Source organism: Carlito syrichta, unplaced genomic scaffold (assembly GCF_000164805.1).
Source record: "Carlito syrichta isolate Samal-C Ts95f unplaced genomic scaffold, Tarsius_syrichta-2.0.1 Scaffold302892, whole genome shotgun sequence".
NCBI classification, from domain to species: domain Eukaryota; kingdom Metazoa; phylum Chordata; class Mammalia; order Primates; family Tarsiidae; genus Carlito; species Carlito syrichta.
The window spans coordinates 109776-127032 of record NW_007246988.1 but is presented as its reverse complement, the minus strand read 5'-3'; the positions used below and the strand labels follow the sequence as shown (position 1 = coordinate 127032).

Genomic DNA, 17257 nt, shown 5'->3' with positions numbered 1-17257 from the left:
TGGGTCGTGGAGTTTAATTTCTTTCATTCCAAATGAACCCATCCCTAATCTTTGTTTTAGTGGAATGTTATGAATCTAGAACTGCAAAATGTATTTCTTACTTTGAGAAGCAGATTCTTTCTTATGTGTGTTAATTCAGTAGTTGTTTCTTGAGTATATACTGTATGCCAGACACTGTACAAGTTACCAAAGCACACAGTGACTCAGACCTTCTTCCTGAGGTACCACATAAGGAAAGACAGACCCAAAAGTTGAAGCTTTCTCTGTGATGTGTTAAATGTAGATGCAGGGCAGAAGGATTATGGGAGCTCAGACAAGGATTAAGGAGGGCTTCCTGGAGGTGGTCCCTGAGTATAGTCTTAAAGGAAATAAGAGTGGGAAGGCCAAGGGAATGCCAAGAGCAACCACATGTTCATACCAAACAGCATGTCTGTGTCTGAATACGAAGCATCTTCATGTGGCGGAGTGTGGAGTGGAAGGAGGGGGCGGGCCTTCTGCATCTCACACGCCTGCGACTGAGCTTGGACCTGTGTTGGTCGCTCGAAATCCCTCCCATGAAGCCAAAACAGGGAACCCAGTTCCAGGCCAAGTGAGTGTGAGTGGGTTGTGCTCCCTGTTCCAGAGTCTGGCCTACAGATGACTTCACTAGAGAAGTGGCACAGCTAGAGGCCATGGGGCGCCCCTGAGGGATCAGGAGCGAAAGAGAGAGCTTGCCACAGTTCCTTGTCATGGGCCAGTGGCTGCGTGGCAAGGTGTCCACGTACCATACCACTTCTTGGCTCTGTCACCCTGCTGGGGAGAGATTACTCAGACAGTTTTCCTGTTAGTCGCGTAAGTTACCTCCTTCCCTACCCCCAGGCCATATGGTGCCCTGCCACCAGACTGACCTTCCGCAAAGCCCCCAACCGCTGACTTGCCTGGAGACCTTCAGTGACTGTTCCCCACTTTCCAGCTGGAGCCACGCATGCCGGCCAGTTGCTCTCTGGCTTCCTCCCTGCTTTTGATCCTGCAGTTCCCTCTGTTGGAATGTCCTTGTGCCTCCCACCTATCTCTCTCTCTCTCTCTCTCTCCCTCTCTCTCTCTCTCTCTCTCTCTCTCTCTCTCTCTCTGTGTGTGTGTGTGTGTCTGTCTGTCTCTTTCCTCTGACTCCCCCCTTCCTTTCTCCTTCCTCTCCCTTCTCCTTCTCTCTCTACCCACTCTCTTCCCTCCTTCCCTTCCTCCCTCCTCTCTCTCTTTCTCTATCTCCTCCCCACCCCAGTTGTGCTTCTCTTGCAAAGAGCATCTCACTTACCTCTCCCCCCAAGGCATCTGCAGCCACCGTGGCCCCTGGTGGGCTCTCCCATCTGAGTTCCTTGGTTGCTATCTTATATTGCTAAGTATCTTTTCACATCTTTGTCTCAATTCTTAGGCATCTTAATTTCTTTTTGATAAGTAGGTAAGTGTTTTGTTCCCATTTGGAATCTCTCATGGCACCTGGCACAGAATAGTAGATATACAAATATGAATTTTGGTACATCAAATGTTTTCACTTGAATCTCTCTTATTGTTCTTCTTGGATTGATTCCATTATGACATCTAGTTTTCTCTCCCCAACCCCTTCTGTTTTCTTAGTGGGTGATTATTGAACAGGGATGCTTTGCTTATTCAATGGTGGTCGTTCCACTGTATGATACTCTAGGGACCGAAGCTATCACGTACATAGTCAACAAAGGTACGTCTGTGATCTTTGCCTGGACATGGGCCTAGTTATTGGCTAGTTTCAGTGACTTTACATTTGCTTATATTTGATTTGATGGGGATTTAACTGTATATATCTACCTTTTTATCTAAAGAATGTAATACTTGGAATATCCTGGTGTCAATATGATAGTCGAGCTTTTAACATCCCAAAGTTTATTCTTCATTGTATCTCTTTGTTCACAGCTGAGCTCTCTCTGATTTTTGTTGACAAGCCAGAGAAGGCCAAACTCTTATTAGAGGGTGTAGAAAATAAGTTAACACCAGGCCTTAAAGTCATAGTTCTCATGGATGCCTACGGCAGTGAGCTGGTGGAACGAGGCAAGAAGACTGGGGTGGAGATCATCAGCATGAAGGCGTTGGAGGTGAGCCATTCTGAAGGGTTGCCCTGGGGCCATTTGGACTCAAATGTGGCATCCAGTGCCATCCTGCAGTTCCAACACTGGCTGGTTAGCTAGGCAACCCATAAAAGATAGAAAGCAGAAATCTTGTCCTATAACTGGAAAGAAGATTTCCATGTGCGCTGGATGTTAACACATCACCTCTTGCAGAAGTGCTTCTCATTAAGTGAATTGTGGTGCACACATGTGTATTCCAGAGCTCTGACAAACCTTGCCAGTAAGTGCCAGAAATGTAAATTTCAGCTTCTGGCAGATAGAAATTTAAGTTTATATGTCCTCTTTAGGCTTTAATGTCTTTTACTTACTGATTTGTCTGTAAAACCGAACCATATATAGAAATCTGTCTCCTTATTCATTTTCCCAGGCTGCCTTTATAGAGTCCTAGTGAATTCCTAGTGTACATGTTTGATTTGGTTTGTTTTCATATTAAATTTGATTCACATTAATCACAACTTTAGAGGTAACCATTCTAGGAAAATAAGTGTGGGCCATATTTGCATTGGCTGTTTGATATCAAATGATATAAGAAGCTGATCCCCTCAGGTGGACTTGGATTAGGGTTCAATCCAAGAAAGCAGCCAGCAAGAGGAGGATCTTTGGATGTGCACATCGTAGGAAGAAATAGGTTAAGTAGAGTAAGTCATTCTGATTCTGAAGGTGTTATAAATATTTTTCTGCAACTGTTATAGATAGCTCTTCCTACAGAGAATTTGAGGCTACAAGTAAGGCTCTGTGGACCCTTTCCCAAGGAACCTAGCTGTCATAGAGAAACTGCCATTTGTTCTAACAGAACCTTCTATCTCACGTACACACATGCACAGTATACATGGTCCCATGAACATTAATGGGTGTGCTTCATTGTTAAATTGGGTTTTAGCTAGCTTTGTGCCTAGCATTTCCCCACTTTTGTTTTGTTACTTGTAATCTCCTTTCACAATAATGTCATCTTTTACCCCATCTTTCCTTCTTCTTCCCTCCCCCCAACAGATAGACACACACACATGTACACGCGTGCACGCATGCGCGCGCGCGCGCGCACACACACACACACACACACACACACACACACACACACACACACAAACACGCCCAGAGGAATTTTTTTTGTCTTTTTTGACTGCCGTAGGATAAAGAAATAGTTTTAAAATTAAAAAATCACTTACGTGAGTAAATGATTGAAGATTGTAATACAAAGTGTATATTAAAATCTTAATTTATAAAAGACATTGTTTTACAACTTACTTGCTTAAGATGATTCATACTTAGTTTTTACAGTTTTGTGAGCAAAAGATGAAGGTCTGAAGGAATGCGTTTAAAATTAGTATTACGGTTGTGATCAAGTTTATATAAATATATCCTTACAGGATCAAAAATAGAAACATTGGTATTTGTAATGTTTGCATTGTTTCAATATTTTAATTATAAAAATTTTCAAACACACAAACATTTTAAAGAATTATACAGCAGGCCGGGCTTAGTGGCTTATCCTGTAATCCCAGCACTTGGGGAGGCCGAGATGAGTGGATTGCTTGAGCCCGCGGGTTCGAGACCTGCCTGGGCAACTTGACAAGACCTCATCGCTACAATAAATCAAAACATCAGCCGGGCATGGTAGCGCGCGCCTATAGTTCCAACTACTCGGAAGGCTGAGGCGGAAGGATCGCCGGAGCCCAGCAGGTCGAGGCTGCGGTGGCCAGGAACGGCCACTGCACTCCAGTCTGGGCGACAGAGTGAGACTCCAACTCAAAAAAAAAAAAAAGAATTATACAGCAGATAGCTATATACCCACCACCAAGAATCTGCAATGAACCTTTTAATATATTTCCTTTATCACATATTAACCTCTTACTCTGTCCCTCCATTCACCAGTTCATCTTATTTTTTAATCCATTTTCAGTGAGTTGCAGATTTGATTACCCCAAATGCTTCCATGTGTTTATTATTAACTAGAAATCAGTTTTTGTGTATGAGTTTATGTGGAACATAAAGATGGCAATTAAAAAAAATAATTGTATTTTTTCTAAATGATGACATAAGACAGACTTAAGGTTGTGAAACTTTCATGGCAAATAGTACTCTAATTTAGATGATGTTTGTTCCCCATTAATTAAAAGCCAAATTGTGTGTAACTACTGCTTTAGTTTATTTAACATCAATTTTTGAAAAACTAGAAATCTTCCAAAGTTATATATGAGTAGAAATTTGGAGCTAATAAAAAAGGTTATTTTGAAGAAAAAAAAGGTGCAGATGTATCAATGCTTTAGCTCTTAGCTGACTTCTAATTGGAGTTTAGTGTTCCTGTTTTTAATCAGTGGTCTGTCATATATGTAATTTAAAATGTGATTAAGATTAAAAATGGTTTAAAACTGTGTGCTAGGCAGAAACTCACTGAGCCCTGAGCACACCCATCTAATTTCCATCTAATTATAGGTATGTTCATTCCATATGCTCATTCAAGCTGTTCAAATTTATTAGGAAGAGAATATAAATAGTTAACTTTTAAAAATTAATAATTATTAAAGCGACCACCAAGACTGCCCTAATGCAGTAAACAGAACCACACTAGTGGTGGTGGCTGGAAGCCTGTGACTGGGAACTGCTGCTCCTCGGAAGTGAATGTAGCATTCTTAACCTTTATGGGCTTTAGGAAGTAGTCTTGAGTCCTCTGTTGTGGTTTGTTTTATAAATAAAGGCGCTCAAGTCCTTTCTCTGCTCTACATCTCTCCAAAATGGCTGGCATTTGAATCTGGCAGAGATTGATTTTTCTCCCCAGATTACAGATGCCAGTGACACAGAGCTCTGGGTGATTAGGCGGTACCGTGCTCTGATGTGGAGACCGAGCCGCATATTCACAGTATCTAGTTATGGTTGTTAAAGGCCCTAATAGGAAGTGGAGTGGGGCACAGAAATACATTGTAAAAGACTTTGTTGTCTTTTGAATAAATACTGTTTCAAAGTCTTGTATACAGTTGTATATACAAAAGGAGATAACAGGACACTGGCTTCTTAGAATAATGAATAAATATACTGATTCTCATTCATTAAAGCTGTAAGTTCACTTAATTTGAAAATTATGCCATGTTTGAGCCAGCTGTGAGTGAACCACTCAGTAAAGTCAGCTTTAAGTGACCTGATGTCATCCTATTCTTTACAGTTAGAAAATGTTTCCATTTAACTTTTTTTTTTTACTCTCTCTTCTAATTAAGGATCTGGGAAGAGCCAACAGGCGGAAGCCCAAGGTAAGCACACTGTGTCAGAACCAGCTAGCTCTCTGCAGTTTTCACCATCTAGCCCTGTTGGATTGGAGGCCAGTAGAAATCTTGGGTGGTACCTATGGCTTATGGTTCTCTTTTCTATTTTCATTTATATTAGCTTTTCTTTTCTTCTTCTTCTTTTTTCAATCTTTAGCCTCCAGCACCTGAAGATCTTGCGGTAGTTTGTTTCACAAGTGGAACTACAGGTGAGTTTTGAAATAGACTTGCTTCTGTGCATGGTGTCTGGAATCCTGTAGCCTCCTTCCCCTTTTTTGGATGACGCTGACTAACTGTAGATGGCCTGAAAGCAGAAGAGATGGAAGCGATTCAAGTGCTATCTTCTTGCTGCTCTGCAAGATATTCTCAGAATCTGAGAGTGCCATAGGTTTCCTCAAATATTTATTGAAGGTGACATTAGATTTACCCATCTTTCTAGGGAACTATATCATTGTCTCCCGGGCTGAAAATCTCTAGTTTTTCTCCTCTTATTGCTACATATACCCTCTATAATTTACCCATATTAATAAAGATTGTTTAAGATAGTTGTAAGATAAGTCAATGAAAGGATTGCAAGTTGCTCGGGAATTTAGTGTTGCTCAGCTTTTGGCTTTCACAGGTATATCTAGCAATAGCGGTATTTGAGGCCCTAAGTGTACGGGGTCTCCAGACTTCCCTTTTCCTGTCACTCTTTAACAGAGTTTCATCACCCTCCACAGGCAACCCAAAAGGAGCACTGATCACTCATCAAAATGTAGTGAGTGATTGTTCGGCTTTCGTGAAAATGACAGAGGTAACTTTTGGGACGTTGTCACCTGTCTTCGTATTCGTCGGTTACATTAGGCCTCGAGAATGAAAGTGACAAAGGCTGTACTACCATGCTAGGGCCATGTTGTGTTTCGTTGCATTCCACTCTTTGAAACATAGGTGAGGTCGGAACTCCAATACAGCCTAAGTCCACCTTCTCTCGGGTGGCTTTCATTGTGGACCTAATCTCCAACTCTTGCCTAACCTCCAGTCCACCATTAAGGTGAATTGACAGACGGAATTGACTGCAATTTTTATGTAATAAAACTTTATTTGGATTCTGCCCTATTAATATATCCAGGAAAGGACAAAGAGGAGATGACTCTTGTGTGTTTATTGACTGTCCAGTGTTGGAAAATAATTTCTTTAAGTTGACAATGAAATACTAAAAGGTACTGAAGGTTTTTGAAAATCTTATTATTTTTTGTGGTCAATTTGACTTCCATTGTATGAGAAAGATTAAAGCCTCAAGCTTCCACTGAGTCCTATCATTTTAAAGCCTACGATCCGAGTACCGTGGTCTGTTTGGACTGCCATAACAAAAAGCCCAGACCTTTATGTTCTCGCAGTTCTGGAGGCTGGAAGTCCAGGATCAACTGCCAGACAGTTCGGTTTCTGGTGAGGACTCTCTTCCTGGCTTGCCTTCCGGCCACCTTCTCTTATTAATATAACCTCACCTGGCTTTCTCTGTGCATGCACAATGAGAGAGCGCTCTGATGTCTCTTCCTCTTCTTATGAAGACACCAGCCCTAGCAGATCAGGGACCCCCTCCAAATATAGTCACATCAGGGCCCTATCTCCAGTACATGGGAGGTGGGACTTCAACGTTTGAATATGGGGTTGAGGGTGGACACAAATCAGTCCCTGATTTCTCACGTGTATGTTTCAGACTTGACTTTTAAGAAGGTGTTTCTTGAAAAGTGGAATGCCTTTCCCTCATACTCCCTCACACTTCACATCATGTCTTAGCCTTGTGGGAGTGTCCCACAGCCCTAATTTCTGTGGCAGTTGCTTGTATTTAATGCTTTTGGGGAACGGACATCTCTGGTGGCTGCAGAAGGTTGATCTTTGAGGGATCTTACCACTTCTCTTGCTCCACTCACACTTTCTTAGTTCTAAATGGCTTTGTTGTATACTTTCTAAACAGAGTTCAACATTTAATACCTTACCAAAGTGAAATTTTCATTTTTTAATTGGCCTTCAAGGAAAACTTAAAACACATTGGCGGCTCATTGAAATGATGACTACAGAACTTTTGTTTGTTTGTTTGTTTGTTTGTTGCGTTGGAGTCTCACTCTGTTGCCAAGGCTGGAATGCAGTGACATGCTCATGGCCACTGCAGCCTCAGCCTGCTGGGATCAGGCAATCCTTCCACCTCAGCCTTCCAAGTAGCTGGAACCACAGGAGTGCGCCACCATGCCTGGCTAATTTTTTAATTTTACTGTAGAGTTGAGATTTTGGCAAGTTGCCCAAGCTGGTCTTGAACCCCTGGGCTTAGGCAATCCTCTCACCTCTGTCTCCCAAAGTACTGGGATTACAGGCATGAGCCACCACGCCTGGCTAGAACTTTGTTTAAAGTCAGTGATATCAAAGGACATTCTCAACTTACAGAACATCTCATCATGATGGACATTATTTTTTGAGCTAAATCATAAAATTGCAACTATAGACATTATTAAGTCTGATTTCTTATTATGTAGCAATTTCATACTGAGAAGTACTAGTTGGGATGCTGGTCACACTTGACTAAACTCAAACTAAGGTTATAGAGTGTTCAGCCTCTATCCAATGGTTCTGGGCTGCTGTGCTTTTCCAAGAATGGAGCTTTCTTCTAATGTCACATTCTCTAGGGTGGCCTAGCTTTGGGGAAGGAGGGGCATGGCCCAGAAGTGGGCATAACAGCTCATGGCATGGGTAACTCGACAATTTCCTACGTTTCTCAGTTGGTGAGTTAGCAGCCGCTGTGGACACCCTTGTTCTGGTCAGAATTCTTTATGTTTAATAACATGAACATGCAGATCCCTCACTGTACCTGCCCTAAGTGAAGTCCATTCTGAGGGAAGCCAGATGTCCAAACTTAACCTGCCTGTGGACCCATCATGATCAGCATTTTTATAGAAGAGCAGATCTCATGGTGCTTGGTCTGAGGTTAAACAAATTTAATTTGTATTTAATTTATGCAAAACAAATTGTGATATTTTTCATTGGGTAGAAATGGGGTTACGGTTAAAATGTTGATTAAATTTAAGTACTCTAGATATATTTATGCTATAAAGAGGAGGACTTTGGAAATTCTATTTCTCTTCTCTCTTTGCAACATGATATACTATTTATGGTGGAATGGATCTTATATTTATCTTAAGGTGGAATTGAGCTGCTGGGTACTGGGGTACTATAATTATTTTAAGGTGGAATTGAGCTGCTGGGTACTGGGGTACTATAATTATATGCTAGAGCACATAATCCCTTAACCTTCCAATTTGGGTAAATTTTTTCTTGTTTTGATTAAAGTAATGAAGTGGATTTACTTTGTCATTGAGAATGACTTTCACGGTATTTGGATAAAGTACTGCTTTTCATTTTATTCTGTGGGGAGAACAAAATTGTTGACCTTAATTAAGCAAAAGCTGTTTCTCCTTAGAATTGAGGCATTATGTGCTCTGAAATAAAATGGAAAACTACTGGAAATTTTAATGCTTTTCTGCCTTGCTGGTGTCTTCGCTTACAGAACACAGTCAGTCCTTCCCCAGACGATACTTTGATATCTTTCTTGCCTCTCGCCCATATGTTTGAGAGAGTTGTAGAGGTAGGCATTTAGTTTTGTTTTCCTTGCTTGCTTGCTCGTTTGTGTGTTCTGCTAAGTTGTTGTGTTTTACAGAAAGTGATTGTCTTGAATGCCAGTGACATACACATTTCGTTTTTGCCACTTGCACACATGTATGAGCAACTCCTGCAGGTAAGTGTTACATGTAGACTGTCATCTCCACAGATTGTTATTTGCTCAGCCTCATTTTATTTTATCTTTTGTTTTTTTCCTTTTTTAGAAATTACTTTATTTTAAAGATGTGTGGGGTACAATTCAGATGTAGGCCTGCAAGTGGTCGTCATTCAGGCAAAGTTTGGGCCTCCCTTTGGTCCCCACTTCACCCAGTTTGAGATCAGGGACCCTTATTGATGTCATGTGCCCCTCCCCCCTCCCCTGGCAGTTTCCTGCTACTGCCAATCCCTTTCTTATTGTATTATGGTAAATGTTCAGTGTCTGCTTATGAGTGAAAACATGTACTCAGTTCTTTGTTTCTGTGATAGATCTCTGAGTATGATGGACTCTAAAGCCATACAAGCTGCTGGGAAGTCCATAATTTTATCCTTCTTTAGGGCTACATAATATTCCATTGTGTATATGTGCCACATTTTTTCTATCCAGTCAAGTTTTGATGGGCAGCATGGCTGATTCCATGTTTTTGCTATTGTGAGTAGTGCTGCAATAAATATGCATTGCAGGTATCTTTTTTGTAGAGTGATTTAAGTTTCCAACTATATTCCCAGAAGGGGGATTGCTGGATCATATGGATGGTCAGTTTCTAGTTCTTTTAGAAATCGCCACACTGTTTTCCATAGAAGTTCAACTAGTTTGTATTCCCACCAACAGTGTAGAAGTGTTACATTTTCTCCTCATCCTTGCCAGCATCTGTTGTTTTTTGTTTTATTAATGATTGCTCAGCCTCATTTGAGAAATGGTACAAGTTATTTGAAAGAGTGTATGTTCTTTTGGGGGGTCTGAACAGGCTACTTGAATTTTAATTATTCATTTTAAAATTAGAAGCTCAAACTTTTGAAGTATACTACTATGGACATGAGTCCAGAAAGATTAACTCTAAAAGTAAAATGTTTATTAACTCATTTCTACAAAACCTCTTGAGACTTCTGTTCTATAAGATGTCTCTAATTTTCAGACACAGCTTGGCTTACCACTAGTTGTTTTCACGAATATTCGAAGTGACCTTGGTAAAGGGGGATGACCTTTTGGTTGACATTTGGCTAGGCTCCCTGTACTCAACTGTGGGACTAATTTAAAAATGGACCAAGAACAACCTATTTTCTTCTTGGACAGTTTTGGATTGTATACCATAGGAAAAACCTTTCATTCATTTAGTGACTAGTTACTGAGTGCCAGCTGTGTGTTAGGCACTATGCTAGGTGTTGGAGACAGAGGTGACTAGTAATAGGGAGCCAAGACTTTGGATGACTGTTACCCTGTAGGATTTACTTACCCCAAAGGATAGAGGATGATTAGATGCCGTCTCCCATCTGTTGCATATGCGTCCTGCCCAGTACAGGATTGCTTGAGTTGGCAGAGTGCTTTCAAGTGAGTTGCTAATGGACCATGTGTACCTAACTCATGTTAGAGGTATGCCTGGGAGTCAGGCCACACGGAACAAAAGCCTCCTGAGCTTTAGTTTTTAAACAATGAACCATGGTGGTGTATCTTTTTGGTTCTTTTTACTTTCAAACCAGAGGTTGTTTATCCTTTTGTTGCATCATCTTTTGAATCTTCTTTTCTCTTTTAAATTTGAAATAGGAAGACTGTTTGTCAAGTCCATATGGCTTGTGGTTTGTACATAGGAAGAAAGTCATGCAGTGTGTTGTAGCTGAATGGCAAGCTTCTCTGGTGTTAGATAACCTGACCTTGTCATATTCAATGGCCTTTCAGAAATTTGTAGTTAGGTTCAAATGAAAGAAAGTGAGACTTTAATGAGCTTAGACTGTAAGCGAGTAGTTATTTTTATTTTGAAAGTAAATTAGACCTAAAGTTTCTGGAAATGGAAGACTGAAAATATTTAGAATATGTAATATGATGTCATTCAGTCAACAAGATCTTTTTTACCAAACTGAAAAGAGTAGAGCCTCTAAGAGCGTCACTAAAAACAATATAGTCTAGTTTCATGCATACTCCTAGATTTTCAGAATGATCACGAAAAATGCCACCTTTCCATGTTGTACAATGACTGGTAAATGCACAAACACTGTTTTCAAAAACTACCTGTATTTAGGAACTTTAAGATTTCTAGGAACTGTCCTGGAATGTTAAAATTGAAGTCTTGTGTGTTTTCTGTATGTTGTGTAACTCCTGCTATAATGATAAAATGTGTGTTGTTTCTGTGTGCCTCTGTAGTGTGTAATGCTGTGTCATGGAGCTAAAATAGGATTTTTCCAAGGAGACATCAGGCTGCTTATGGATGATCTCAAGGTGTTGCAGCCCACTATCTTTCCTGTGGTTCCGAGACTGCTGAACCGGATGTTTGACCGAGTAAGTTCCACGTGGCAAAGTCTGGGGGTGGGAGTGCTGACTTTGAAGCAGGGCCTGGGCTTTGAGTTGGGCTCAGCCATGTGCCGTCGGCGTGACCTGGACAGTCCTCTTCATCTTGCAGAACTTCAGTTTGCCCATCTGTAAAGTTAGATTGCATTTGCAATCTGCAGCAGCAGAGTTGCTGGTAAGGATTAAGAGAAAACACACAGATACTCTTTATAAACCGTAGGCACAGAAGGTGGGAGGTCGTTTTATTTTTACAATAAGCTCTTTGAGTCTCTGCTTTCTCATCTTTAAAAGGGACTGTTGCCTCTCCTCTCCTGCTGTCTGTCTCATGAAGTTCTAATTGGGTCACATGAGAACAATAACTAGGAAATGTTGTTCTTAATTGTATATCTGTGTGCACACGTAAAATATCAGCTGCTTGGCCACAGTGAGAAAAGTGACTACGCCTGTGCTGGACCCTGCAGCCAGGCGGACCGTGCGTGGCGTGAGCAGTGTCCAGAATGAACTTCCACTAGGGAGCGTTAATAGTCTAGTCTTGAGGCAGAGTTTCTGTCATCTCTGAGAACATTCTTTCTTTTTATGGTTCTTTAAAAAAAGTTTTAGACAGCTTTATTGAGATATAATTCACACATAATTCACCCACTTCAAGTGTACAATTCGAAGGTTTTTAGTACTTTTCCAGAGTTCCGCCACCATCACCACTGTCAGTTTTGGCACATTTTTATCATCTCAAAAAGAAACCTTTTTACCTACACTTTAGCCATCACCCCTTGCCCCAAGCCGCTCCACCCCTAAGCAACCACATTCTAAATTTATAGCTTTCTCTGTTCTGGAATTTATATTAATGGAATCGTGCTTGCATGTTCTTTTGTGACTGGCTTCTTTCGTGAGCATGTTTTCAAGTTTCATCCATGCAGTAGGTATCAGTACTTATTCCTTTTAATGGGCAAATGATATTCTACTGTATGGGTATAAAACATTTTATTTATCCATTCCTTCACTGATGGGCATTTGGGGATGAATGTTTTCATCTTTCCTGGGCATATACCTACGAGTAGAATTGCGCGTCCTGTGATAACTGTGAGAGGAAGGGTCAACCTGATTCCACCTGGCTGCGGGGTCCAGCACAGGCATAGTCACTTCTCTCACTGTGGCCAAGCAACTGATATTTTACATGTGCACAGAGATATACAATGTGAGAGGAAGGGGCAACCTGATTCCCACCAGCAATGTGTGCAGGTTCCGATTTCTCCACATCCTCACCAGCACTTGGAATTATCTGACCTTCTTATTCTAGCCATCTGAGTAAGTGTGAAAACCGTCTTATTTTTTACCTCATTAGATTTTTGGTCAAGCAAACACCACGCTGAAACGATGGCTCTTGGACTTTGCCTCCAAGAGGAAAGAAGCAGAACTTCGCAGTGGCATCATTCGAAACAACAGCCTGTGGGACAAGCTGATCTTCCACAAGATACAGGTAACAACAGACTCCCAGGCTGGGCATAGTGGCTCACGCCTATAATCCCAGCACTTTGAGAGGTCAAGACAGAAGGATTGCTTGAGCCTAGGAGTTTGAGACCAGCCTGAGCAACACAGTGAGACCGTGTTTCTACAAAAAATTTAAAAATAAATAGACTCACAGCCACTGTTTCTTGTGTAAACTAACGTAGGTTTCAAAATTTCTATGAGGGATTTTTTTTTTTTTTAAGGAGAGATGTGAAGACATATTTGTAGGGAGAGAATGACATATTTGTATTAATTCTGGTCGAAAACTAAGGATAAAGCCATTAAGTAAAATCTCAGTGTCTAAGATAAGTCCGAAAAATATTGTAGCTATCTGGGGGGAAAATTATTCAGGGTATTATAACCTTTCTAATGCTCCATCTTGTTTAGCTTTTCTGGAACTAGTATGTGACTCTTGAGGTAATTTTTTAAGCATGAGTGATAAAGAATGTATAATTGTATTGTGTCCTCCAAAATGCCAAAATTGTGGCAGTTCCCACAAATCCACCACAGTCTTATTCTAGTTTGGCAGAAGTGATGGCTTGCTTCCATACCTGCTAGGAAGAAGTGGAGTAGTTGGAAGGGAAGCAAACTCCAACCCTGTGTTCCTATCAGGAACAACTATGAATGCTCTGTGTGCCACCCTGAGTGTGGTTGGGGCGTGGCTTGCAGAGGAGCTAATGGATAGGGCATGGGGTCCCAGGCAGGTGTCGTTGGCTGGGGGACCCACTGACTTCCAGACGCATAACCCTGGCCTTCTCCTACTCTCTGCTTTGCAAGTCGAGCCTAGGCGGAAGGGTCCGGTTGATGGTCACAGGAGCTGCACCCGTGTCTGCCACTGTGCTGACATTCCTGAGAGCGGCCCTTGGCTGTCAGGTGAGGCAGACTTCATGTTATTTGATCCTCCCAGATTTTGTAATGCTGAGTCTCCTTCTGTACCAAAAGTCACTTTTATTCTCTTTGTGCATACTTTTTTTTTCTGACAGATTTAAAGTATATATATTTATGGTGTGCTACATGGTGTTTTGATATATGTATACATTGTGTAATGACTAAATTGAGTGAATTAACATATGCTTTACCTCACATACTTGCCGTTTTGTGTGTGGGATGTATGTGTGTAATGAGAACACTTGGAATCTACTCTGTCAGCAATGTTCATATATAATACATTGTTAATAACTATAGTTATCATGTTGCACAATAGATCACGTGAACTTATTTTTCCTAACAGAAATGTTATGACCTTTGACCAACATCACCACGGGCTTCCCCACCCTCTACTTGGTGTGTGTGTCTTATTTTTGTTTGGAAAATATGTTATTACAGGTTGCTTGGAGAAATAAGCACATACATGTTTCTAGACTAGGAGAGGAATGTGTGTTTGTGGCCACCATGAGTATAATATTCTCTAGGGTAAGGCAGAAAACATGCCCTTAGAGGCAGGCATGCAGATATGGGAAATGGTCAGAGGCAAGAAAGCTACCTGCAAACCATGCTAATAACCTATTGTAAAGGGGGCAAGGGAGACTTGGTAGCAGGCAGGATGTGTGGGGAACACCTGTGAACTGGCAGAGCAAGTGTACTCCTGAGTGGGTAGCGACCCATCCTGCGTAGTTTCTTTCTTGCTTGTCCACAGGAAGGAAGTAGAAAGAATATGGACAAGAGTTAGTTTGGCATGGGGTGAAGATGTATGTGTGGCTGCTCTTGTAGAGCATGTTGTAGTGTTGAGTGAACTTACTAGACAGACCATTTGAAATGAGATCTCAGCACAATCAGCCATTCCTGAAGAGAGTTAGCAGGCTTCATTACTTGTGTATTTCCAGAATAGATGAGACTGTACTCTCCTTAATAATGTCCCATCTCTTGATGCCCAGTTTTATGAAGGTTATGGACAGACTGAGTGCACTGCTGGGTGCTGCCTGACTGTGCCTGGAGACTGGACAGCAGGTATGACTGACCAGAGGGTCCTTTTTGGCATCTTACTATTAAAATTGGTTTATTGGAATTATTGAGATTGGGATAATCATTGATTTGTTCACTAATCTGTAATAATTATAGGCTCACATTCTGTAATCCCAGCACTTTGGGAAGCCAAGCAGGAGGATTACTTGAGTCCAGGAGTTCGAGACCAACCTAGGCAACTTAGTAAGACTTGTCTCTACAAAAAAAAAAATCAAAAAATTAGTGGGGCATAGTGGTATGCAGTCTCAGTTACTTCAGAGGCTGAGATGGGAGGATTGCTTGAGCCCAAGAGTTTGAGGCTGTGGTAAACTGTGATCATGCCACTGCACTCCAGCCTGGGCAACAGAGTGAGACCCTGACTCAGAAAAACAAAAACAAAAAACAAGTGCTTTGTCTTAGAAGTTAGGCCTCAGGGCAGACAATCTTGTAAGTAAGGATGCTGTAGGGAAAATGCCCCCTGGAGCTGAGTGTGATAGAATTGGGAATCTGATTGTGAAGCTGGTGGCAGTAGAGATTTGCCTAGACCCTATGGGTGACATCTGAGGGAGGGTACCCTTTGTACTAGATTAAGATTGTCACAGGTAAGAATAAACACAAGTCCTATTGATCAAAAGGAAAAGGGGGAAAAACAAACAAAAATATTTAGTTGAGCACCAGTCATGGATAAGGTTCTCTGATGGGTGTGTAGGATGCTCTTTATGTCATTGTAATCCCAACAACATACCTGCAAGATCAGCACTGGTGCCTCAGAGAGGAATTTATAGATTGTTTGCTCGAATAGCATGTAAATAATACATAAGAATATACACAGCACTGTGCTTTGAAGCCAGGATTCTAACCTGAGTCTGTGCCACATGGCTAGTATATGCCATCCCATGATAATTGAACTTCCCTGACTTATTTGGAGCATTATAAATATCCAGTAATACCATCCAGCACCAACATCTATTCTAGTATCTAGCACTATCTAGTAATATAATTCTACTGGGATCAACACAGTCTGTTAATCTTCTTCATGGTGTTTAATTTTTAACTCCAGGTTCCTGAACAGCCAGATAATTTGGAATTGTGATCTCTATAAGCACAAATAATTAAAACATAGGAAGAATTATTTGCAATGTTCTTAAAACATATCTAGTATCTATTATTTTTTGTTTTTGGAAAAGACAACTCATCTTAACACCCTTTGGCAGGAGAGGTACATTAGCTGTAGAAATAAGCACTGTTCTATCTTACTAAACTTAAATGTAAAGCATACTCATCCATACTTAAGGAAATAAAGGCCATATTGATCAGAACCAGGTGGTGCGTGAGGGTTGCCAATGCTGCATATGTTCTCTCTGCTTCTTAGAGCGTCAGGACCATAAGAAGTCTGTGTGTAGGAGTGGCAGTCACAGACAGGGCTGTCAGATGGCAGAAGCCAGGCAAAAGTCTCAGAAAGCTTGCTTCCAGACGTTTGTGGTAGCCCTTAACATTGGAGGCCAAAGTATTGATGGAAAATTCAGAGCATCAAACTTGGGAAAGGTCCTGCAGAGACTTCTGAGTATTTTTGTCTCTATTCTAGGAATAGACTTTCTTAAATTACTTTACAGAGAGAGAACGACTGTAACTACAGAAATCAGAACTTTGTGCCAGCTGTTCTTGTTATAAGGAGCCTTGTTTGTTATAAAAAGAATTTGACTTGAGGTTATTTGTAGTCCTAGGAATGATACTCTGCTTGTTTAATATGCAGGCCATGTTGGTGCCCCAATGCCTTGCAATTTTATAAAACTTGTCGATGTGGAAGAAATGAATTACATGGCAGCCAAGGGCGAAGGTGAGGTGAGTGGAACCCCACTAGCCAGCCTCCTGGTTGCCATCGCCTGTCATCGTGGGCCGCTTCCAGTGCAGTGGCATTACTCACCGGCTCGGTAAAGCCATTGCGCTTGACTTTGTTGGTGATCCTGGAGCCAAACTGGCTTCTTTCTGTGGGTACATTCATGTTCAGCTCTTGAGGGCTGGGGAGGAGGGACCCCAGGGCCTGCCTTCTCTTGTCAGAGCTGACAGGGATTTGGGCCCAAGAGCCTTAAGGCTCCAGCAGCCTGAGTCCCCAGGGCACATCTCCTGTCTGCTCATCGCCCTGGACACCTGTTAGTGAGCTACTGACTGCTGGGGGAGGGCCTAATTACTTAAAAGCCATTTCTTCCCCTGTGGAGCTTTCCAGCAGCTTGGAGCCGGAACCTAGGGCAAGCATTAGCCCTGCAATCCAACTGCAGCTGAGGTAATAAAGAGGGGAAGTG

The 17257-nt window shown here is 41.6% G+C and overlaps 1 protein-coding gene across 2 annotated transcripts in view; it reads left to right on the top strand.

Annotated features, from left to right (window-relative positions):
- ACSL1 (acyl-CoA synthetase long chain family member 1) overlaps positions 1-17257 on the top strand; it is a 49778-nt gene that overhangs the window by 26795 nt on the left and 5726 nt on the right. Inside the window, exons 6-17 of one of the 2 annotated variants that reach the window (XM_021711898.1) lie at positions 1612-1711; positions 1924-2102; positions 5345-5377; positions 5547-5598; positions 6109-6182; positions 8925-9002; positions 9075-9152; positions 11370-11504; positions 12853-12987; positions 13794-13889; positions 14891-14963; positions 16711-16799. In XM_021711898.1, coding sequence (XP_021567573.1) covers positions 1612-1711; positions 1924-2102; positions 5345-5377; positions 5547-5598; positions 6109-6182; positions 8925-9002; positions 9075-9152; positions 11370-11504; positions 12853-12987; positions 13794-13889; positions 14891-14963; positions 16711-16799 — 1122 coding nt within the window. The remainder of the gene's footprint in view (positions 1-1611; positions 1712-1923; positions 2103-5344; positions 5378-5546; positions 5599-6108; positions 6183-8924; positions 9003-9074; positions 9153-11369; positions 11505-12852; positions 12988-13793; positions 13890-14890; positions 14964-16710; positions 16800-17257) is intronic. The other variant, XM_021711899.1, reaches the window with a different exon arrangement.